Consider the following 23525-nt stretch of genomic DNA (forward strand, 5'->3'; position numbering starts at 1 on the left):
GGAAAACACCTGGGTCGAGATAAAGTTAACATAAAGCCGAACACCCCCTTTCTTCTTCCCCTACCTCAGTTTTCATAGCTCAGCATGACGTGATATGGTAGGGGACATCCTTGCAGTTAGCCCAGGCCAGCAGTCTGGGCTGTGTGTGCTCCCAGCTTCTCACCCACCCACAGCTCAACTGGTTTAGATGGGGCAGAGTAGGAAAAAGAGAAGGCCTTGACACTGTCCCAGCTCTGTTCAGCAACAGCCAAAACACTGTCCTGTTATCAACACTGTTGTAGCCACAAAGGCAAAACGCAGCATCGTAGAGTACTACAAGGTTAACTGCATCCCAGACAGACCCAGTACACTGATATAACACTGACCCACAGAAGGTTACAGTATCACAAAACTGCTTTTCATTACAGCTGAATACTGGAAGTGTTCCATGAGAAAAATGCACAGTCTGACCAAGAATAGCTATTTCTTAATTATCACATGAGAAGTTTAAATGATGTTGGTATTAAAAAGGTATCATGAGCTGACTATATGGTCACTGCAAAACCTCTTGATTAACCTTTTAGTTCAAATTCTGTGTAAAAAAAAACCCTAAATTAATACTTGTTTCTTCATGACTTCCAATCTGTAGAAATCATTCAACCCTTCAAAAGTTCTTTGCATTGTTGAGAAACAGCAAAAAGCACAACCAGAATATTGTATGAGCTCAGCACTGGATGGTATCTAGAAGTCCAAAACTGCTTTTATAAAATCTGACTATTCACACACATAAGCGTGCAAGGGTTCAACTGCTTTCTAAAGACTCTCAGTGTCTCCTAGCTATCAACAACAGAGTCCAAAGCCTGTGCGTGCACTACACACCAAGTCAGTTTGTAAAACAGTTGCCATTCTGTGATTAGAATAAAATCTCAATTCAGGTTTATGCAAAAGAGAAAAGCCTCTGTGAGGCTGCCCCAACAAGCTGTACACCCAAGAATAAATTTAGTTGCCTCCTAACACACTACTGCAGCATGTAGGGAAACATCTCAGAAAGCCGTATCTGAGCCTTGAGAGCTTGAGGATGTGACCATGAGATTTTGAGGTCTTCATGCCACAAACTCATTTGGATTGTATTACTAAGTAACAAAAACATACTTTGTTTTACTACATCTTGATCTTACCAGGTTTTCTGAAGTTAGCCTGCTAACTTCAAGTCTAATACCATCATTTATGTCATTTTCCTCTCGAAATAACTTTTGAAGATGATTAATATCTTGGCTGAGATGTTCAACTTTAAAGTTCAAACCTTCAATCTCCTTCTCATATATTTCTTTCTGAGACTGGAAATGACTTTCCATTACTCTGTTAGAAAAGAGGGAGAAAGAACTCAGCAGCTATAGTATGACCTTGATTCAATGGGTCAAATTTACCAAGTGAAAACAAAGTACTGTTGTTAACACGCAGACATTCTATTGCATCACCTGTGCATTAAGACAGTTGGAAGTTACGCATGATATCTCAGAGAAAACACATTTCCCCAACTGACACATACACACATCTCACTGACTTAGTAAAAGTTTGTTAAAATTGATTTTAAACTGCTCATCCAGTCATATAACGTAGTATTTGTTCACTTCTTAACCAGATGTTCAGTATTGTGCTGTCAGGTTAGTTACTCATCTTTCCATTTATTTTCTAGATCACAGCTTGGAGTTATGAAAACATTGGAGAACTGAACTAACCTTGTGGCTTTTTTTAAGCCCTCGTAAGCAAACCACAGTTCTCCATCCTCATTTAGGTGTTCCAAATCCTCTGTAGAGAGTCTAGAATACAAGCTGGCATCATTAGTGTGCAGGTGAACAAAATGCATTTCCTAAACTATTTTGAGCAGACCCCAGAACAAAATTACCTGCTTCGCACATCTTCAAAATCGTAACTTTCAAGAAGCTGTTTTGTAACTTCAGACATCTTTTCTGGAAAAAAAGGTTACATGAATAATTTTCTCTGCACACTTCAAATTAAGTTTGACTATAAAAAAATTTAGCCAACCTATTCCTAAATCTATGAGGTTTCCACCTGCTACTCAGTATATATATATATAATTTACTACAAGAATATGATGAGGCACTTTGTTCTACTTCTGGACACGTAAGGTGCACCAGATACTTATACCACCAGTATTGGCTTTTACTAAACACGTCAAACTTTCAATGCAAAGTTACATCTTTCTGTTCTGAATCTGGACAACCGCTAGAGTTTTATAGGTGATCTGTCATCTAGTGCTGGGTTACTGCATTAAATGCTGCAGATACAGGTCTGTTACATGACATTGTCAGCACTGAACAAAGTGCACAACAGTAGTGCTTCTTCTTAAGTGGATTGTCTTTTCCCAAAGAGAACCCAGTTCAGCAAGTTATTAAAGTGTATTTGACCTTTGCTGGACCTAAAGTGGAAGATAGGATGGATGAAAACTAGGTAACATACTGTTTCTGTGTTCCTGGGTGTCTACAAGCTACTTGCTAAATTCTAAGTGAGGTTTAAATTATTAGCATTGATTTTTAAACAAAAAAGAGAAATGTTTGAAATCAGAGTTTCTTCAAAGGGGTACTCGAGATCACAGCTTTCAGTAATCACTTTGTACAACTCACCTGCTGGGGTTTTTCTCTTTTTCTGAGTAAAGGTACAAACAGAATGAAATCACTATGGGATGTGAAAGAAAACCGGGGTTTTGTCAAAGCTAAGATGGAAGAAATCCATTTAAACTGTAGTTGCTAAGTTCTCCGAGTTATCTAGTATGTAGCTTACCCCTCAATTCTCGCTTCTGTGACTGGGCCTGCTTTTCAACATCCAACTTTTGTGTCTGCAGCAGCTCAATTTCCTTTTGCAACTCAGGTATTTTCTGAATCAAGACAAAAATTACGAACTGAGACAAGGATTGAATGACAAGGGCTGAGTATTGGTTAAATCATAAAGACATAATAAAGAACAAGTCATGTGGTAGAAGGTTTAAAATGTGTTGTGTTTAAAGCACCTGGTTCTCAGGCATCAGAGAGAACATTAATGTGATGTAGTAAAAACATATGTGTTTGTGTCGTGGAACTGACTCAGAAAAAAATGTGACTTTACACAAAAGTACTGTTTTCAGGTTCAATTTATAAACTACATTTATGAAAAATCCCTTGGGAAACAAATACTTTCTTGGGAAAAGGAAGAAAAAAAACAAGACCCACACAGTTAAACATACAAATATTCAGGCACAACTACTCTTTAAAACAAGCACTTATTTCTGCGAGCAGTGACTTACTCATATTGTTGACTATTTGAAACCAATGCAACATCGTGGTGTATCAAATGCATCTTATTTACCACAAACTCTTCTAAAGATGCACTGGAGATAAATAAATCAGTGAAGATAATCTATAAATAAAATATCCACATTCTCTATTTGCTTTATCTAGCAAAGACTCCAAAATTAAACGTTTCACCTGTGCTTGTTTTGTAAGTTGTCCTACTTCCATTTTCAAGCCATCCTGAATGACAATTTCTTGCTGAATTTGTTGCTGTAGCTGATTTTTTTCTTCTTTCAGAATCTTAATTTCTCCCTTGAGCAACTCAATCTCCTTTTCATAGTCCTGCTTCTGATTCTGGAAATTTTTCTCGAGTATTCTAAATAAGACATTGAAAAGGTGGTTTTAAGTTCCTACATTCGTAAGTGAAAAAGTGGGCTTTGTTTTTGTTCTAATTTAAAGAACACGTTTCATTGAACCATAATTAGATGAAAATGCTATCCTACATCCTCAGAATCTATCTACAAAATAGACAACAATGGGATGAGAATGTCCCTAGACTTCTCTACATGTAATTCAGATATTGGAACTGAATTCAAGGCAAATCTAATTTATTTCCACTTAAAGGCTAATTCTCTAACTCTTTGAGAGTTAGCCTACCTGAGCAGCTTTCTGCTACATTTATGGCCACAGAACAGAAAGCCCTGTTGTTCTTAAAGAGGGACATTTTCCACTAGTCCCTACTGGAATGGAGTGGCTTCAAACATAAAATAGCTAACGGGCAAAGCACAAAAACTAGCAAAGAAGTCCTCTTAGCATAGTCTGAAGTTATTTGGAGCTGAAATCAGACTAAGCTGAAACACCACACAGCTTCCAACCCTCAGGAAAAGTGACTAATGGCACTATTCACACTTGAGAGAACAGCATTTATTTGGTACCTAAGGTTCTCTGTCCAGTACTGGAAAAGAGGTACCGGGAAATAAATAAACACTGGATCTGAGAAAAGCACGCTGCAAAGCAACAGCTATTTATTGCTAAATAACAGGATTTTTAGTACTGCAAATGAAATACCAAGGGGGTGAAAAAATGAAGTTTTCCCCCCATGTTTTTAACCAAATGTCCTTTACAAACACTGCTTTTCCTTCAAGCTGAATTTTTTGATTCTGTCTTCTAATATCCACTTCACAGGAATTCTGACTGGTTTGGCCATCATCTACTCTTCCAGTCCTGACTGAATTCTGAGCATTATCTTCAAAGAAACCATTACGACTGGGGTTGCTTTTCAGTTCTCAGGAAGACACATGAAAAGACAGGAAACTGCAAGAGCAAAAAGAGTCTCAAGTCCACAGTGTAATTCCCTGTGGGTGACTGACCCTCAAACAAGCATGTGCTTTCCCTCAACTGTACATGAAATACTCCAGTGCCAGCATTCATGTCCAAGAACGCTGACAGCTTCATAATGGTGTAAGCATAATACATTTACAGCAGGAGAAAGGAAAGCAGGGAAAATTTCAAAACAGTAAGATTCAGGTTCCATACATTCGCTGATTTTCTTCTTTTTGTACATCATTGAAGAGTTGCTTCGTGAGGTCATCCATTTTCTCTGTCAAAAAACATTTCAATATTTCAAAGACCTTCATGCAATTACGGGCATTTATTAAAACAGTGTGACCACAGTGAGAAGTTTTGCTTTAATAAGTAATCCTTAACATATTCTAAGGCTGAAATTACTCTCACAAGTGCCAAAAATTATCAAAGTAAATTTTACAAGTAATGCTATAGAATTAAAAGGTTCTGAAACACGTTGGTGTTTCATCTATCTATAGTTACATCTAAAACTATACTTGATCTTCTGTGCTGCCTGTGTCCTTCAAAATTAGATGCTTAAAAGTTGTATATTAAAGGAAGCAAGGACAAAGTGACACTGTGAAGGAATGTATGCGCATGAGATGGGAAACATAGCAGGAGGAGAGCTTTTCCTACTAAAGGAATGAATTTAATTATTACATTAAAAGCACTTGCACTACACATTCTAAGCCAGAGAAGCTTAGATTTACTGTAAATTCAGGCTTTATATTGATTTTATTAGGAAAAAAGTCATTTACTCTTGCTGAAAACTTGACTTTACAACTTCAACCCACTATAACTCCTTTAAAACTCCTTTTAGTTACTGTACCTTTCATTTCCTCGGTTTTTTCTTGGAGCTTTATTTCTAAGGTCTTTTTCTGTTCTTGTAACTCTTTATTCCGATTCTCGAGTTTTAAGATTTTCTGTACACATAAGAAGTAAGAATAAGATACAAATTACAAAGGAAGATCAAATAGGTCACAGAAGGTCTTACATTTTAACAAGCTTATATGGACTTCATTCTGTCCTTGCTGCCCCCCAAAATGTGAAGTTACTTAGTAACTCTTTGAATAAATTTATCTTTGATAAATGCAGTAACTGCAAAAAATATTTCAACTAAAACAAAAGCATGCAGATGGCAATCAGAATTTACCTGTTCACTGTCCTCTTTATCTTTTTTCCCTTTCTCTTCACATGTTCTTTTTTGAGCAGTTAACTTTTCAAGATCCAGTTCAAGTTTCTGAATTGTATCCACGTCATTCATATGAGTTGAAGCCAGACTGGTCAATCGTTCCAGCAAACCATGATTTTCTCTACTCTACAACAGGGTTAAAAGAAAACAGAAAAATGCATACCTGAAATTGTTTACAGAGTGTTGAAGGAAGCACCTGACCTATTTCTACTCACCACTCCCTGTCACGATTATTTCAACCAAGGATTGTTTCCATCAACTAGATTAAAGCTACCATCTTAAAGATGGTTTGGCTGGTATGGCTCCCCAAAATAAGCTGCAAAATAGATATAATATGGAATTCCCCAAAGTTACAAAATACATTGCACGAGAGCAGTATCTCAAACATCCTTCATCCTAATACACGTAATCCCAGAGATTGGACTGACTATTTAAAAAATGAGACTCTTCTCATTGGCACAACTAACCCAAAAATATAAGGAAACCCTAGATGATTCATGCTACCTGGATGTAGGAAGAATACCACTGGTTTATTATAAAGAACCATATCCCTTACATATTCTCCTGTCTTGTCTAGTAAAGTACGAATATTGTAATTCACATAAACCTCTAGTCAATATGAGAGCTCCGAGTAAAACAGATATGATAAAAAATCAGTACAAATGAAAAGCTGACGGGTGGCCCTCACCTGCTCTTCTATCTTTTTCTGCAGTTGCTGAACTCTGTATGAAAGCTGGATATTCAACACAAACCGCCGAATACTCTGAAATCTGCGCCTGGCAAGCCATGCACGGGCATACTTCTGAAGGATCACAGCCTTGTGCTCTTCAAGCATCTTTAAAATAGAATATTAACATCTCTCTGTAATTATATATGGCTCAATCAGCATCAATATAACATTTCTGACCCTACATACACTGTAATATAACGATAATGATTCTCATGGAAGTATCAAAACAGTGAAATACCCAGACTGCAGACACATTTGAACTACTGTAATAATCGCACTAAATGATCTGCAGCAGGTATAAACCAGGTAGAGCTCTTGGCAGCTCAGAGATTAAATGTAAGACACTGTTTATCAGTATTATTATAGTATTTTTAACAATATAAAAATAGAGCAGAAGATATGAGAACCAAGCATGCACAAGGTTAAGTATTAGGGATCATTGCCCTTGTCTCCATCTTTCCTAAAGAGCAATAGCTCTTTCCAGTTACCGAAATAAATCTTTTGATAGGTTGTACCTTCCGATACTTTCTTCTTGCTAGAAATCCTCTTGTATAAGCTTGAATCGTCACAGCAGCCACATGGATGAGCTGGCAAAGTCTGCGGACCAGGTAACCCCGACAGCATTTCTGAATAATGATAGCTGCCCATGTCTCCTTCAGAGTTCTTGCAGTTATAGCTTGCCTTGATTCAAAAGACAATAAAGTTTACTCAGGTCATATTAGATTTCTCATGCTCATTCCCCTGGCCAGTCAAATCCCTCACACACACAAAAAAGAAGGTATTGAAAACAGGCACCCACTATCAAAAATACACCTTTTTCTTCAATTAAACTGAAAGATAGGGAATTATCCACAACGTCTGAAATCTGTTCCATAAGCAGTTGTTCTGATGGTCTTTTTCTGGTGCAGTTTCTCTGCTGCATAATTCCTTTTAACAATTTATACACGCTAATTTGTAAACCCTTGTGAATTGCTTTTCCCTTCTGCTACCAGATTTCTTCTCTGACTCTGAGGCTCAGCCGTCAGCCCAAGCTGATAACTGGGTCATGCATCATTAGCTAAGGACTGAGCTTACAGGTGGGCAGGCCTCTCAGTAATCCAGCAGACAGCTGAAACCTGCCAGAGTACTTCCTTCATATCACCTGAATAACTTGAACGTTTTCAAGTCCACAGTTACAGTCAGGAGGAAACAGAAATACAATCTGAACTGCTCATGCATAAAGATTACTCTTCCAAATTAGTGCTGGGCATTAGTTAGACCTTTTCTACCCCTTGAGGCACACCCTAACAGCAAATCCATTATCATCCAGAAGTACCGTACAGTCCGCTGCCCTCGGAAATACTGCTGTATTGTAAGAGCTGCTTGCTTTATGTGGAGGAATTTCTTCCGCTGCAGCCAGCCTCGGACACTCTTCTGGATGACGATGCACGCGTGTCTCAGTTTGTCTGACCGCAGCTTTTCTAAGTAAGCAACCTGTCCTGCTCTGAAGAAAATCTTTGTTCTCCCAAACTGGTACTGGTTATGATCCTGCAAAAGAAAATAAGAGGTATATTAAGTTTTTAGTCTGTTATTGCAGACCAGACACTCTCTTCTTTTTATAAACTGTCACTTCAGGCAAGCTCTTCTGAAATGACATGATCTTGTTAAACAAGAGTATCTTCTTTGCCTTCTTTGTAGATGGAAGTATACGGGGGGAAAAAATCCACTTAGCTGGAAAGAACCATAGAATCACATCAAAAAAACTGCACCCTAGTGATCTCAAACTAAAGGGAGGATGTGGACTTACCATTAAGGCATTGAAAGGAACCTCTTCACCCCTGCCTACAAGTCTGGTTCCTCAGCCTCAACACCACCTCTTGATGTCCATGTCTGGCCTTGAATGAGCAAGCTATGTGAGCAAAAACTCAGGGGAGAAGTTGCTTTTAAGCTCAGGCTCTCAGTCCTTGGCCTGTGCCAGAGCTGTGTCACAAATATGCCTGTGTTTGGTCTTACACACCCCTGATTCTGAACTCAGTCCTGACATGCTGACTTGAATCACTGGACGAGCCTCATCTCTACAGGCTTTTTTTAAAAAATAAAAATAGGAGCAAGCTACAGAACAGCACATTTTTAGAACAGTTCCCCAATATGCTGCATTCCACCATCAACACCCCTCTCGTGTGTAAACTAATACTTAACAAATGTGTATCATTTACTGTTCACTGGTTTATAAATATAGGTAGAATATCTTCCATGTTGCATGTGAAGATACTAAGCACAGAGAGGCTAAATCTCATCCTGACTGCATCACAGCACAAGGTTATTAACTCACAAGCCTATGTGCAACACACTATATCAGGAAAATATAGTAATGTAAACATCTTTCCTATTTGAGAAGTGAGATACTACTCTTGGCAAAAAGACTGTTTATTAATAATAGACACTATAATACATGAAGGGTCAGTGCATACAAACTAACCTGGATTAGCCGCTGCAAAACAATCTTGCAAATCTGCTTCTTATCATTTATGGAGAGTTCCTGCTGTGTCATAAGGATGCTATAACGGCTGAAAAACTCAATGTAAGTCCACCTGGAAAATTAACAGTTAATAAATGCTACTCATTTAAGAGGCGCCCAAGTATTTTTTGACACATGGAGGCCCACTGCTATCCCTACCTGGACGGGTAGCTCTGTGCACTGATCCGAATAGTTTCCAAAACACCACATGCTCGCAGTTGCTGAGCAACTCTTTTTGAATCAAACCTAAAAAAAAGAGAGTTGTATTTTACAGGTTTGCTCGGTTGCCACTATAATTAGAAGCATTCTACTAGTTGGATTCCCATTTCTGCCCACTGGATGCAGGGGTCCCTACTTTCTATATACAGTCATGGGGTTTTGTTTGTTAGGTTTTTAAGACGTGTGATAGGGACTATCTGGGATTTCTTTTTCTTTCTCAAAACAAAAGGAAGACTGTATCTATTTCTCTCTTGGAAAGCCCTGCTTCCGTTCTGTATTAACGGTGACAGTTCACGTTAGCAAGTGGCAAAGAATCATGCCACTCTCAGCACATAACATACACAGAAATAAATTCCCTCAACAGTCTATTGGGAAGAAACTCTCTCTCAGTACTGTTTAGCACACTGACTATGAATAAACCAGGATTTACTCATGAATAGCTGGGTTCAAGATTATCAACAACAAGGCATGGAAAGAACCTTTCCAATTCTGGACCAGAGCCGATATGCCCACAGAGCACTCCACTACAGTGTGAATTCAGTATTAGCTAAGAGAACCCCGTGGCTGACAGATTGTTCATTGTTCTTTCAGATGGTTTACTGCTCTTTCACAAACACTCTCCCAGTCTGATTCAGACATGGTTTTATTTTATCCAAGCTATTTCCCCCCCATGGCTATTAAACAGAATAGGTCTCACTGCAGTGATAGTGACACAGTGCCATTTGTAACATGCTTTGCCTGGACAGATTTTGTCTGGCTTCAGGAAAATGAGCTAACACACTTAAATTTAATTTAGAACCAAAGTTCACCTCTTCCGTCCTGTCAGATATGGTAAGAGGTTTTATTTCACTTGCCATTACACTACCTTCCAGCTGAAAGCTGTGTAACTGAAACTAGAGTGCTCCACATGTGCTCACTAAACAGCTGCATCAAGGTTAACTCCTACTTACAAGTTAGTGCTTATCAAGAGGGTCACAGACATTTTTCATGTTATCTTACATATATGATTATTTTACAAGATTAGAATTATACAAAACTGTTGGAAAAACCAACGCTATGTTCGAGACTGCTCACATCTTTTGACTTCTAAAGCTCTTCTAAATATTTCTGTGGACAAAAGGGAAGTTCACAAAGAAAGTGGCAGTGGCTTTTATTCCCTAAATACGAACCAGTGCTAATCCATACTGTACAAGAGCAAACACACCTATACAAAATATCCATCAACTTAAACTAAAGGTGGACAACTTCTCCCCTAAAAATGTTATGACAAATACACAAACACTAATATCCAACTTAAAAATTCTTCATTATCCTAAAATTCTTCAAGGTATCAATAACTATTACTGAATAATTCTAGTTTTTGTAAGAAGACAGTTTTTTTCCCACTTCAGCGGTCTTGAAAGTTAAAATATGTTCTGTATGGGAAGCTGATCAACAATAAGAATTTAGCTTGCTGACATGTAGCTACTGTGAAATAGAGAAATACTCTATTAACTTGGAAAGTAATATAACAGCTCAACACCGCAAACATACTTACTCAAAAGGCAACTTCTCATCATTTGGCTTTATGCATCGTACATAATGAGGGGTGGTTGCATTGAGTGTCACCATAAGTAAAGACAAAGAATTCCGGAACTAGAAAATACCAGAACAGTTTTGCTAATGAAACATTTACAGCTAAGTAAGAAGTAGAATATTGGGGTTTTTTAATTATTTGATAGATTTTGGCTGGACACTGGGAGATTTTCTTAGGGTTTAGATCTTAAATGCAAGAAAGACCTACTGCACCTAACAGTCTCCTATATATAAATTAAACTCACCTACTTATACCCAGACCTGGAGCACTGTACTGTGGCTGGCTCTTGCCTCTACTGAAAACTGGATAGTCCCCCATGAACAGTAGTGGAATACAGCATCACAGTCTCAGACTGCCCAGAACACTTCCCTGAAAGCAGGAGCATCATAGAACAACATGTTTATGCAGAAGTACCTTACTGCCAACTGTCATCCGGAGTTGTTTGTTGGGGGACTTGAGAACAGGTCTTGCAGATTTGATGTTTATAGTGGAACTGAAAGGCGAAATGGACACTGGACCGTCTTGAAAAAAATCTGCACACAGACGAAACTAAATGTGTGGTGAAAGAATCAGAGTTAAACGCTGTGGAACTGTAATATTAAATAAAAATTACATTTTCTATAACACAAACTGCAAAACTCATGCACCTTCATGCTTAGGCCAGGTATTGCAGGACTTTGAACCAGATCTTTAAGCCACAAACATACAACAATTTAAAAACAGTTCAACAATTCTGAGTCTATTGTGAAGCACTTACACATTTCACAGACAAAACTCAACTGTTAAATTGGCCTGTAAAAGCCATTTCAGTATAAGCAAACATGGACATTAACACAGAACAAATTCAAAAATAAGAGCAGTTTAGGTTATATTTTCACAGAATTTAACTTAGATTTAGAATATGGTTTTTGGTCAGAATAAGTTTGCTTCTTAATAGTAATCCTGAAGTCTCAAGTCTGTAGACTCAAAAGGGACTTCAAGCAGATGGGAAGTGGCAGGCACATGTGAGACATCTGATGTTTTCCCTGCCCTGGCATTCTCTTAATCTCTCTTGAAGAATAAACAAAGGCAGCTGTTAATGATTCACTACCCATCAAAGCTACATGTAATGACTATGGGGAAAAAACCTCCAAGTAAATTGGTCAGTTACAAGGCTTCCAAAATGCTCTTCAAGGGAGCTATTAAAAAACCCAACCAAACCAACCAATTAACTAACCAAAACCAACCAAAAACCAAACCACCAAACAAAAACCCCCTAACATACGTAGCAAAGTGAATGGACATACATGAGAAAGGCAAATACTGTGGGCTTTCACCTTGTATGTTATTTTGATGTTAAGAATACACACTTTAGAGTACAAATAAAAATTAAGACTAAACTAATGGATTCAACTTCTTAAAAAATTCTTATCAGAACAAATATTTTAAAATCAGATGTGAATGAATTCCAGTAAAATCAGGCATTTAGAAAACTGAGTCATTACTGACTGTTCACAAACCTTGCTGTCTTTCAAGATTTCAATCAATACTTCGTGTACTGTATCTCTGTTCTTTTCCAGAAATCCTTCACATTTATATTCTACCTGTGCAAACAGATGAAATTATTAACTTTTCACTTACACAGATACAAATACGCAAACAGTTAGCAAAATAATAACTGTTAGTAAGTTGTGGTGGCCAACGGGTATTTATTACTCTTAAACACCATGGCTGAAACACTGCTTTATCCAGATTCATGATGGCAAGAATACATACATGAGCAGTGCAAATTTAGAAGCAGAACTGTCAAAATCCACCACTGACTATTTCCTTCTGCCTTCATTAGGAACTTCTTTCCTCTTCTCTTCATTACTCTTGGATTTCAAATCTAAATACTTAACAAGGAATACTACATTTGAAATGTAGATCACTGAGACTAAAACGTGTACGGACTACAATCTTAACTATTTTATTTATACGTTTTACTCTGCCTCTATGTTGATTATTTATTTTCATATTCTCAAATTCATTACGTTAAGCACTCCTTATGTTTAAATGGCAAGATACAGACATTATTACCAATAAATAAGTAGTACTATGTATTGAAGATTGATTTTATAGAAATTCCAAGTGTGGCTGGTATTTCCTCTATTTCCTAAATTTGTTCCTTTTCTGAACGAGCTACTTCTAGAAACAGGGTGAAATGAGACTGTATTGTTTACACTCTACCTTATCAGCAAAGTGTTGAATGATGAAAGATGTGTTTGACATCCTCGGCTTTTCGAAGAGTGCATTTTTATTGACAAAATTATTATACAGTTTTTGAAGCCAGTTTTCATCTGTTCCATGAGGCAACTGTAAAAATGACAAAGCCAACCTCTTTAACAAAAACTGTGATGGACTGTTAAAAACAGAAAAACTGCTTATTATCAATAAAGGATGTTACCTGCAATCAGGGACAATCTGATCCCTAAGAATGCTAATGAGAAGAGCATCAGGTAAGAATTAGCGAATGTTCCCTAATTTCTTCCATGTTACTACATGGTTTGGGTTCTGGGAAGAATGACTTGGCAGTATCACTAACGCACCTTTCAGAGACCGGAAAGCATCAAAGGATGGGAAATCCACTGTGCCTCCGCTCAACCTATCCTAGTACTGCACTACTCAGTGCAGAAATCTGGGTTAGCTTCTAGGTAGGAATCTAGCTTAAGGTTCTTAATTTTGTAAGAGAAAAATAGGCTCAATTAACATTACCCAATAGAGGGCAAACATTAATGTTTGTTTCATAAGGAAAATGCTCTACTTCCCATTAAAAAGGACAAAACATGATTACAAGCTCAACCTGTAAAACTCTATATAGGTTTTTTATGTGCTCTAAATACAAGAATTTTTAAATTACCAAGCACTCTTCATCCAGAAGTTCCAAAATTCCCATTTTAGCTTCTATAAGGTCAATGACACGCTGGTTGTCATAGAAGTCAATTAAAGTCCATGGGATATCTTCCTTCATATATTCCTCTTGTTCAAGTTTAAAGACATGCTAGATAAGGTTACAATTAAGGAAGAAAATAAACACGATGTGGCATGTGTGTGATTGCATCTGTGAGACAGAAACCAAGTATTTATGTATTTTATAGTATACTAGATGTCTGTCTTGTAAGAAAATAAACTCAGAAATTGTCATAAATACATATGTGTATGTATGTATTAACTATTTTTATCAATTACTGGATAGCCATTATCCAGAAATACCCACTACTCAGATACAAGTAGCATTTACAAATATCCATTATTAATAATCTCAAAACTGAAGCAAAATAAGACAAAGAACTGTAACAAATAAAAGAACATACCAAGTTAAATTGCTGCTGCAGTTTCTCGTTAGCATAATTGATGCAAAATTGTTCAAAACTATTCACATCAAAAGTTTCAAAGCTGAAAAACATGTCAAATAAGAAAAAACAATACTTTGACAGTGAAGTACAGATGGTAGGATTCCTGTAAGACTTTTGAGCTATCCCAGTATTTCCAAGAAAATTAAATAGCCGTAAGACTAATGAAGATGCTAAGACACTTCAAAACTTCCCTAGAAGCTGATGTTACCAGACATCACAGAGCTACAACAATCCAGAGTTAAATCTAGAAGTATCACGTCAAAAGTGAAATTTAAACCTCATTCACCAAAAATACTAATATTTATAGTTGCCGAACATTTCCATTACTCTGGATGTTCAAAGAATTTACATGACTATGACCTTTTAGTAAGAGAAATCCCTCCAAATTCATTAGCAGTACTAACTGCAAAGTGTCTCTTACCAGCTCCAAAGAAAAGGCACAACTCAAATTTGTTTCCAGAGACATTCTTACCCATAAATGTCCAAAACACCAATAAAAGTATGTTGTTTGCCAGGGAACTGCAAAGCTTGGTTAATTCTTTCCACAATAAAGTCAAATAGGTGGGAATAGATCTTCTTTGCCAGAGCATCCCTTGCATTAACAGCCTGAGCTCTTGTCATTGGCTTTATTACGGTCTCTGAGGTCGTGATAATCTTTCGGTGGCACAACCATTGTGCCATTTTGTCACAGTTTAAATCCAGCAGTTCGCAGAATATGTCGAGATGTTTATCCTTCAGCTTTAAAGAAGACAAATAACTAGTATTAGATTACACTTAACATGTTAGTTGTCGTCTAGACAGTGAAATCCTGGCGCCACTGATGTCAAACTATGATTTTTTGGGTTTAGATAGACAAGGGGCTGTGTCCACTTCTCCTGGTAAAGTATCAGGAAGAGCTAAAGCAAATAATACTGGATATAGCTCCTGATACAGGAGAGAAGAAAGACTTGATGAGCTGCTTTGGATTAAGACAGTGAAAGAAAATGTTACTTTAGTCTATGTTTAGGTGCCCTTGCTTTTTAGATTTGCATAGTCTGCTGGGACACATTGTGAGCAGCTTTGCAAGTGCTTTGTTTCCTGTATCCTGCAGATAGTCCCAAATGGCTTTTCCAGCAGATGTGGATCAATTGGATACAGGGTTCTCTTAGCCACATTTTGCCTTTTGATCACACCCTCTGAACTTGGGCATGAAACAGGATTCACATAAACACTTGCTGTGATTCTATATATGTGAGGATGGAGAAATCTCTCAAGTTTAGTATACCAGATTTAATGCTGCTCTGAGCCCCAAATATGAGAAAAACTATTGCTAAAGGACTTTTCACATAGAAAAGAAAATGTTAGTATCTGAATGAGCTAATTCCTTACACTGATGGATGATCTTTCATCTCCAACAGCTGTTATTTCCACATTGCCCAAGTGTAGGATTGCTGCCAGCATTTTAAACACATCCATCTGGAAATCCCCCTTCAGACCTGAAAAACCCAATTCTTGATCATTTGAAATACTCAGAAACAGTACAATTAATTAAAATAGCACAATGCTGGATTACTCGCTTTGCTGTGTAGCCAAGAATTAGAGTTGTACAGCGTCTCTGCAGCCTGCCATGAAAGCCTTGGTTCTGCCTGTCTGATCCAAGGAGAGATCAGGCATAGATTCCTGTACCTCCCTAAATGCCAGCTCAAGTCTGACTTGGCTTTCACATAAGCCATACAGGGGCAAAGAAGCTTCCAATTCCACTTCTGTCACAGCATGTTAACTCAAGGGTCAAAAAGGCTCCAGCCCTGAGTGATTCTGACCATTAGCAATGAACACCATTTGCTCTTGCAAAAAACAGTCCAACAGCGTGATGTATAAGCTATGAAAGAAATAATTTTGGCAACTACTACTAACGTTTTGGACATTTCAGAAACAATCCACCTTTGCCCAGTTCAGGAAAACAAACAAACCAACCCAGCAAGACCAAACCATCTTTTAAATCTATTGAAAAGGTACCCCCCAAAATTTACCCAGTAAGGCAAATGTCTTCTGAGTCTCCACCATATTTGCTCTGTCATCAACTCCTTCTATTACTGTGCTGCCACCCATTCTTGTGTAGTTAAATTCTTCTGCGCTTCCTATAGATAAGAAGCAAAACTTGTAATGCTGGAAAAGTCAGGACTGGGGATAGCCACTTGGTAAAGACTCTGGTAACACCTGAAAAGTAAAGATGCTGTCAGACGACAGCTCTTCAGGGGTGAGCTGGAGGTTCTCTTCTTCTGAGAGAAATCCATACACCTAGCTCGGTTAAGCTGACACAAACAGGTATTCATAATTCCTGGCAATCTTAATAATTGATCTAGTAAACAAATAGGAATGAAGACTGAGTAAACATATACCCAAGGTCTGCTTCTCACAGGTAGCATTAAAGCTTCTCTGTAGATAAATGAAACAAGCCCCTGAACAGTCATTATGGCATCTGTCACTAGAGAAAGTATTAAAATAAGATTTTCAAAGACACTTAGGTACCTAATCACGTGCTGTTCAAGTTACTAGGGATTTACTACCAAGTTCAATACAAGCAGGATTAACAGCTAAGTGACTTAAAAATGCAAGTCCCATTGTAAGTCTGTGAGATTTATGCTCAAAGCACGTAACATTCTAGCATCTGAAAATCCAATCTTCAAAATACTGCACCTCAAAAACAAAAAGCAAGTTATTTTCTTGAGACCTACCCAATTTGAGATGCTTATATTCAGGTTGCGTAGCAGATGCACACAGCTGATAAAATATGTGGTAGTTTCTCTCATTCTCTGACTGCAAATTAAAGCAAAGAATACCATTAGAGACAGACAGAAAAGAATAAAAAAACCCAAACTACAAACAGAAGAACATCTGTATTCAATGCTACTGTAAAGTGATAATGATACTTGAAAGATAAATTCCACTGCAACATAGTTTGGCAAAGAAATTGCCCAATATTAAAACAGCACATCTTAGACTTCAACAAGAGCTTTGAGAGAGAGAAATTCACGTATACTTTCTGTTCATTACCGATGTGCTGAGTTCTTTCCCCAAGGCTCTTACACTACTAAATTTCTTCAGTTTGAACAACCATCTACTAATAAGAACTGACAGACACCGCAATAAACAACTGTGTAGGAGTGCCAGCTGAAACACTGCCCTGTGGTCACTCAGAAAACTGCCCAACTATTTCCAGACCATCCTTCAGGCAGGAGATAGATAGAAGTATTTTTCATAGTACCTAAAAAGTTACAATACAAGAAGGAAACCCTGTAAAAACAGTTTTATAAAGTAAGTGCTTTCTTTAGTAGATTATCACCATTATGCTCTGACACTGCAGAGAGTCACATGCAATAAACCCTGGCCTTATTAGTCAGACACAACTGGCACGTGTTACTGTTAGGACTGAAATCCAGAAAGTTCTCAAATACTTCTTACACTTGTCCCAGGGAATTGTCCCTAAGATACATCCTCCACTTTTACCCACCTGAAAGACAACTCTGGATTTCTCAAGCAGGTATGTTCTCATGTTAGCGCCAATGATTTGGTAACTCTGATCAAAACTGATTTCAGTGTATTTTCCAAATCGACTGCTATTATCATTCCGTGTGGTTTTTGCATTGCCAACAGCCTACAAAAATCATAAACTTTAAAAACTGCATTTTTCGTAAGAATAACTTTGTCAAAATATGACTCAAGTACAAGTTCCTAAAATAAAAGGTGCTCAAGGATCAATCTCAGCGTTGAACTGTGAGACTTAAATTTTGAGGCCCAAATTTGGGAATAAGCCTCAAGTCAAAAATAGTGTAACACTATATAAACTGAGAATTGAGACAGTATGCTTTCCCACCATAAACCAGTTTCTATTCCAATTAATAAAACCAAACAACTTGTTCAATATCAATTTCTCATCATCTAATTAACACAATGTGGTTAGATAAAACTCTGGAGGAAAACTAGAGCCTCTGAAGGGCCACTGGTAAATTAGGTAGGACCTGAGTGTTCCTGAAGCTGGACTACCTCTTTCCATCAGTAACATTTGGAGCCTAAACTTCTAATTTAGGTATCTAACTCAGGCAGCTAAAACATCCCTAAAGATTTCAAATAAAGATTCCCAGCAGCTCCCAGATCTCTTTCCTTGGCAAGTACAGACTTGACAGATACTCTGAAGCTTACCTCAGTTATTGGATTGGATGCCAATACTTTATCCTCCACATGTGCATTGCTGCTCGACTTACTCACGGTGGCAAAGTATCTCATAGTGTATCTTGCAGACACAGTCTTTCCAGCTCCTGATTCTCCACTGACTATAATAGACTGATTTTTATTATTTCTAAAACCAAATAATCACACAGTTTAAATTAGACTAAAATTAAGTTAGCCTAAAATGCATGCATAAATGTAAGAATTATATATATGAAACAAATACACGAAAACACAGCTGTGGTCAACCCTTCTATCAGTTCCATCTTTTATCTCTTCTTCTTTTAGTCCTCTTTGCTTGTAACCTGTAGGCTGATGTCATTGCTGTTCACTCACCTAAGACAGCATTTTGCCCCTTATCAAGAATGAAAATAGATATATGCTCTAGAAATTCCTCAGCTTGTTAAGGAGTTACTGCTCTTCTAGTTAAGCTGCCCATTCAAAGGTATTCTTAATAGCCAGTGGCACATACACAGTTAAATTAAATGACAATTAATACTGACCGCACTAGGCTTGACGTGTTATTTGTGGACATTAAACAACATACTGAACCTTGCCATTTGCTTGTATGCTTCTTCTGCCACAGCGAATATATGTGGATCCATGTCGCCCATGTTTTGCCCACTATATGCATGGATAATAGCATCTCCATATAGTGGCAACTGTTTATAGGGGTTTATTGCAACCAAAATTATTCCTACAACCAAGTGCACAAAACGAAAATAAATCACAGGTTAGTTCAATTAAATGCCAGGTTTTGGCAACAACAGTTAAGCTGATACAAAGTAGCAATATTTTCTAAACTAAGTAGGAGATACTGATCAACAAACAAGTCTATACTCACACTAAAACGCGTTAAAATACACTTATCATACTGCAAACTAACCCAAGATTTCTTTTTCTAAGCCTTGCATTTTACTTTGCTTACCACTATAGGTGTAGATAAGCCTCGACTCCACAAAACGAACTTTAAGATTGTGTAGAACAGCAGGTTCATGGAGATAACTAAGCGCAGTGAGATCATTTTCACCAACAAGTATGTCAGGGTTTCGGAGGGGTGGCAAAGCAGCTGGATCAACAGGGTAGTTCAGTTCCTGTCAACAAACATATCAACTTGAAATATCATAAAATACATTAGTTTTGCCTAAACATAAGTTGATCTTCTACCTTTACACGAAGTTACAGGGTTGATGGAGCCCTGTCTGATCCTGTATTTCATCAATTCCATACATCCCACTGAACTCCGGGGACTTGCAGATCACAAAAGTAAGACGGAGCTCTTTGCTATTAACCAAAGCAAAAGCTACATTCTCTTTATTCACAGGATCTTGTATTGAAATCTGCAAAATAGCTCTCTAAACACATGTGTATTTCGAGTGCTGATGAAAACAGCAGACCAGCTGCAACTGAAGGAAAGCAAACACCTGGTCAGAACTGAAGTCAGCTCTAAAACTACCCTTACTTGCAACCCTTCCTTTTTCTTTATACGTTGTTTAAAACTTACTTCCATTTCTTTCAACAAATCCATTTAGTCATACATTTAATACTTGTCTTTACAAAACAGCAATGCAGAAATACTGTTTTAGAAATATTAAACCTGGAAAGAACTCAGACACTAAAATTAACAAATCTTACATAAAGCATCAGCTTTAGGGGAAAAACCCCACAACAGCTGGCTCTGTGAGAGAGAACTGTGCCTGCCCTGCGCTTCTGATTGACTTCAACTTAAGATGAGTTTCAGTGCTTGTTTCAATAGTGAAGTGACCTTAGAGGTATGTGTTCCATACTAACATTAACCAGAGAGTAAAACTGCACTTTTCATAGTTTTAGATAACAGCTGTTTTCTGTATAAATTTTGATGTGACAAAATTCTGGTCACTACAGGGCTAGCATGAAAGAAAATATGGACAAGTCATTTAGGTCTCGTGAGTCCTATGTTTCTACATAAATATATCTCAGCAAACCCCACAGTAATGAAGGTTTTCTCCTTACAGTTCCATCTTCTAACTGCACATGCAGAAAACGGTCTCCAGCTTTGTAGTTTTTTGTGATTTCTGCAGACTGCCAAACTTCTTCACTATCAGGGATCCAAACCCTATTGTACTACAACAAAAAACAAGGTAATGATTAGCTTAGTTATTAGTAAAAGCAGTTTTCAAATGTCAGTGCAACCTAAAAGCCGAACTGGATGCCAGGACTTTACGGGTTATTAGCAGCTCTGTACAGCAGGCTGTGTTTCTGTGTTTTAGCAATTCTGCATGAAAGGAAAACTAACAAGAGAGCAGGCTCAATCTCAGACATGTTTGTCCTGTTCTTGCTTAGCGTAAGGTCTGCAGAGCAGCAGCGTGCAGGAGGGTGAACAACGGCCACACTGTTACCAAGGTCTTCAAATCCTCCAGCACCGGACAAAGAGAATAAAAACCACTTGAGACAGAGCCCTGATTTCTAGGAGATTTTAAATAAGCGAGTACCAGAGAAGGCACCTCATTTACCAGAATTGAGGCGTCTCTCGATTCAAGTACAGGACACTGAATTTAGAAAGCATTTTGCCCTGGGCACAGATGTACACACAAGAAAGGCTCTGCACAGGTACCTTTCAATGGGACTGAAGTGCAACCTCCAAACAACATCTTCCCTTCTTCTAGGGTGAATGTCAAAGACTGTTGTCAGGTTTCTTTCTTCACAAGCAATCACCTGGCTTAGCTGAGCTCAGTCCCAGTGTGGTACTTCAGCTCTGCCTCAGGAAGAAAAGGCCCTTCCTGAGAGTGCTTATTTCCAACGGAAGCAGGTGAATTGTAATTCCCTTTTAGGTATTTGAAGAATTGACACAACAGAAGTGCCTCCAGCCTTCTGAAGCATGTTTGAATGCAAATAATGCTGTTGGAGACATTTAGTTCTCCTATGCTGAAGTTACAATGTTGAAGCATTAGCTACATCTTTAGATACAGCTATAGAAGCTATAGGAAACAGCATTCATTAGAAGGACATAACACAGCTGGCAAGCTCTGTAAGTCAGGAATTTCTTCCTTCTTGAATGTGGAGTGTGTCCTCCCTATCCTGCCAGGGTTTAACACCACAGCAGCATCCCTAAAAGCCTCCCTAATGCATCAACTATGTGTTGATGACACTGCTTTCAGTAAAATTGAAATCACTTTTGTTCAGGGATTTGCAGTTTGCGACCACTTCTGACACCTCAACACCTTCCTTAAACCTTGGTGCAAAACATCTTTTACACCGTGTATCTCAGATGGCAATGAAGATAACACTGAAGACTGTATTTGGATGTAAGGTGAGGACAGGAGGAAGGACAGCAATGTTGGGAGAAAAAAGCCTAAGAATGACCAGTACATGCTAGTACCAAGTTTCTTAAGAACCATCTCTCCTCCAGCTGTGAACAAGTAACACCAGAGAGCACAGGACCATTCAGTCCCTACCTGCACAAGCAACCATGCCATATAATCTTCCAGCATCTTTCTGTTTTGACAGCCAGAACCCGCCATTTAATTTCCATATGTAGGGAACGTAGGTAGCTATATTCCTGGTCAGTTGAAACCAACTGTGTTTAAATAAACCCATGAGAGCTGCTGCAGCTGCTTACTTGAAAAGTCAGCATTAGTCAAGGATTTCACGGAATGTCGGCATACCCACAGACACCTTGGAGGCTCATACACCTTCTCCTCTTGGTGTTGCAACTGTTGGTTTTGGCACAAATGACTTTTTTTCCTCTCCCACTTGGAGGAAGTCCTGGAAGCTCCAGCAGATCCTCAGAACGTAAGGGTCTCTGCCCCGAGAACCTCACTGAACACACCGCCAGTGGTGGGTGCCTACAGAGGTCCCCACAAACTGCACTTACCTCAGCAGTGGTTTTCTCAGCTCTAACCCCTGAGGATCAACCCCAAATGATTCAGGGTAAGTGGGACCTTCACAGGGACATCCCGCAGGTTGGCTTGGCTTGCTCAGTGACCTCTCCAGTTGAGTTTTCAGTATCTCTGAGGACAGAAACTGACCTTGCTAGTCAACCATGCACCAACCCAGCATGAATGTGAGGTGATGAACGCTAATCAAAACCTCAGTCACTTTCATGACACCTCTTTGCTGCTGCCTTCAGCGTAATGGCACTTTTTCATGCAACTTCCAAAATCACAAAGACCTTTTCCCGAGCAACCCCCAAACCATGATGATGACAATGTTTTCACCTATCCAACCAAAAGGACAAAACTCCAGCTTCACAAATGGCTATTTAATGGGCACATGAAAGACGTGCTAAATTAGCTGATTTTTACTTCTACTTTTTCCTGTTGTATCTAAGTTTAAATTGACCTTTTTTATCATTCCTACACTATGCTGATTTACTAGCTTATGTAAGAACAGCGACTCGCAGCTGTTAAACTGAATTCTAACTTCACTGTTACTCCATGTGAGTCAAGAATATGAGCACACAGGACGTTCCCATGCAGGAAGGTGAACCACGCTAGGTCAGGGACAAGAGAGGGAGGAAAAAGCATGTGATCGAAGGGCTGGTTCTTCAGCTCCAGGAGCCTCCATTGGCAAATGCACCCGGCCTACCAACATTCCCTTCTCCAGACCTGCCTCGCAGGTAAACACAGCAGAGTTTGCTCATTTTCGTATCAAGTTACACCCATTCTGCTTCCTCCCTCCACCTGCTGAAAAGAAACCCAACCAACCATTTCTGCTCCCAGCTGCGCCCAGTGCGGTACCAACACACCAAACGTACAAATACTGCTGCAGCACATGGCTAATAGGTGTTAATCACAGCAGCTGCTTTTGCCATAGAAGAGACACAGGTGTAAGTTAGTAATATGCTATTTTAAGCTAAGCAAACAAATTATACGTCACAACACTCTGGTGACTACAGGAAAAGTGGGAAAAGGTGTGCAAAAAATACAGCGGCCGCGTTAAAGAGGAAGAAACTTCGGTTTAGTGCCAAGTTCTGCCGAACACCCAACATCTGCATAACGAGAAGGGCCAGCACCCCGCAATTAAGTGGCTGGGGAAGTGCTGTTAAGCTTTAGAAGTGCCTAAGTGCTGGGTAGCACAGCAAAGCCCTACGCACGAAGGTCAGAAGTCTCAGGAAATAGGTATTTATGCGCGAAACCCGCC

General features: G+C 38.6%; 1 protein-coding gene across 1 annotated transcript in view; it reads right to left on the reverse strand.

The window, feature by feature from the left end:
* The window catches only part of MYO5C (myosin VC), a 31736-nt gene extending 9832 nt beyond the window's left edge, over positions 1-21904 (reverse strand). The window contains exons 1-29 of the mRNA XM_010024235.1: positions 21839-21904; positions 20397-20507; positions 19333-19498; positions 18957-19101; positions 18378-18534; positions 17689-17832; positions 16913-16994; positions 16208-16315; positions 15567-15673; positions 14671-14936; positions 14157-14238; positions 13703-13843; positions 13033-13158; positions 12324-12407; positions 11239-11373; positions 10786-10883; positions 9189-9275; positions 8991-9102; positions 7848-8059; positions 7048-7213; positions 6491-6637; positions 5764-5928; positions 5440-5533; positions 4803-4866; positions 3462-3642; positions 2782-2875; positions 1886-1949; positions 1719-1799; positions 1158-1338 (exon numbers count right to left, since the gene is read on the reverse strand). Coding sequence (XP_010022537.1) covers positions 1158-1338; positions 1719-1799; positions 1886-1949; positions 2782-2875; positions 3462-3642; positions 4803-4866; positions 5440-5533; positions 5764-5928; positions 6491-6637; positions 7048-7213; positions 7848-8059; positions 8991-9102; positions 9189-9275; positions 10786-10883; positions 11239-11373; positions 12324-12407; positions 13033-13158; positions 13703-13843; positions 14157-14238; positions 14671-14936; positions 15567-15673; positions 16208-16315; positions 16913-16994; positions 17689-17832; positions 18378-18534; positions 18957-19101; positions 19333-19498; positions 20397-20507; positions 21839-21904 — 3666 coding nt within the window. The remainder of the gene's footprint in view (positions 1-1157; positions 1339-1718; positions 1800-1885; positions 1950-2781; positions 2876-3461; positions 3643-4802; positions 4867-5439; positions 5534-5763; positions 5929-6490; positions 6638-7047; positions 7214-7847; positions 8060-8990; positions 9103-9188; positions 9276-10785; positions 10884-11238; positions 11374-12323; positions 12408-13032; positions 13159-13702; positions 13844-14156; positions 14239-14670; positions 14937-15566; positions 15674-16207; positions 16316-16912; positions 16995-17688; positions 17833-18377; positions 18535-18956; positions 19102-19332; positions 19499-20396; positions 20508-21838) is intronic.
* Between the last annotated feature and the right edge of the window lie 1621 nt (positions 21905-23525).

Source organism: Nestor notabilis, unplaced genomic scaffold (assembly GCF_000696875.1).
Source record: "Nestor notabilis isolate BGI_N333 unplaced genomic scaffold, ASM69687v1 scaffold29351, whole genome shotgun sequence".
Classification (NCBI taxonomy): Eukaryota; Metazoa; Chordata; class Aves; order Psittaciformes; family Psittacidae; genus Nestor; species Nestor notabilis.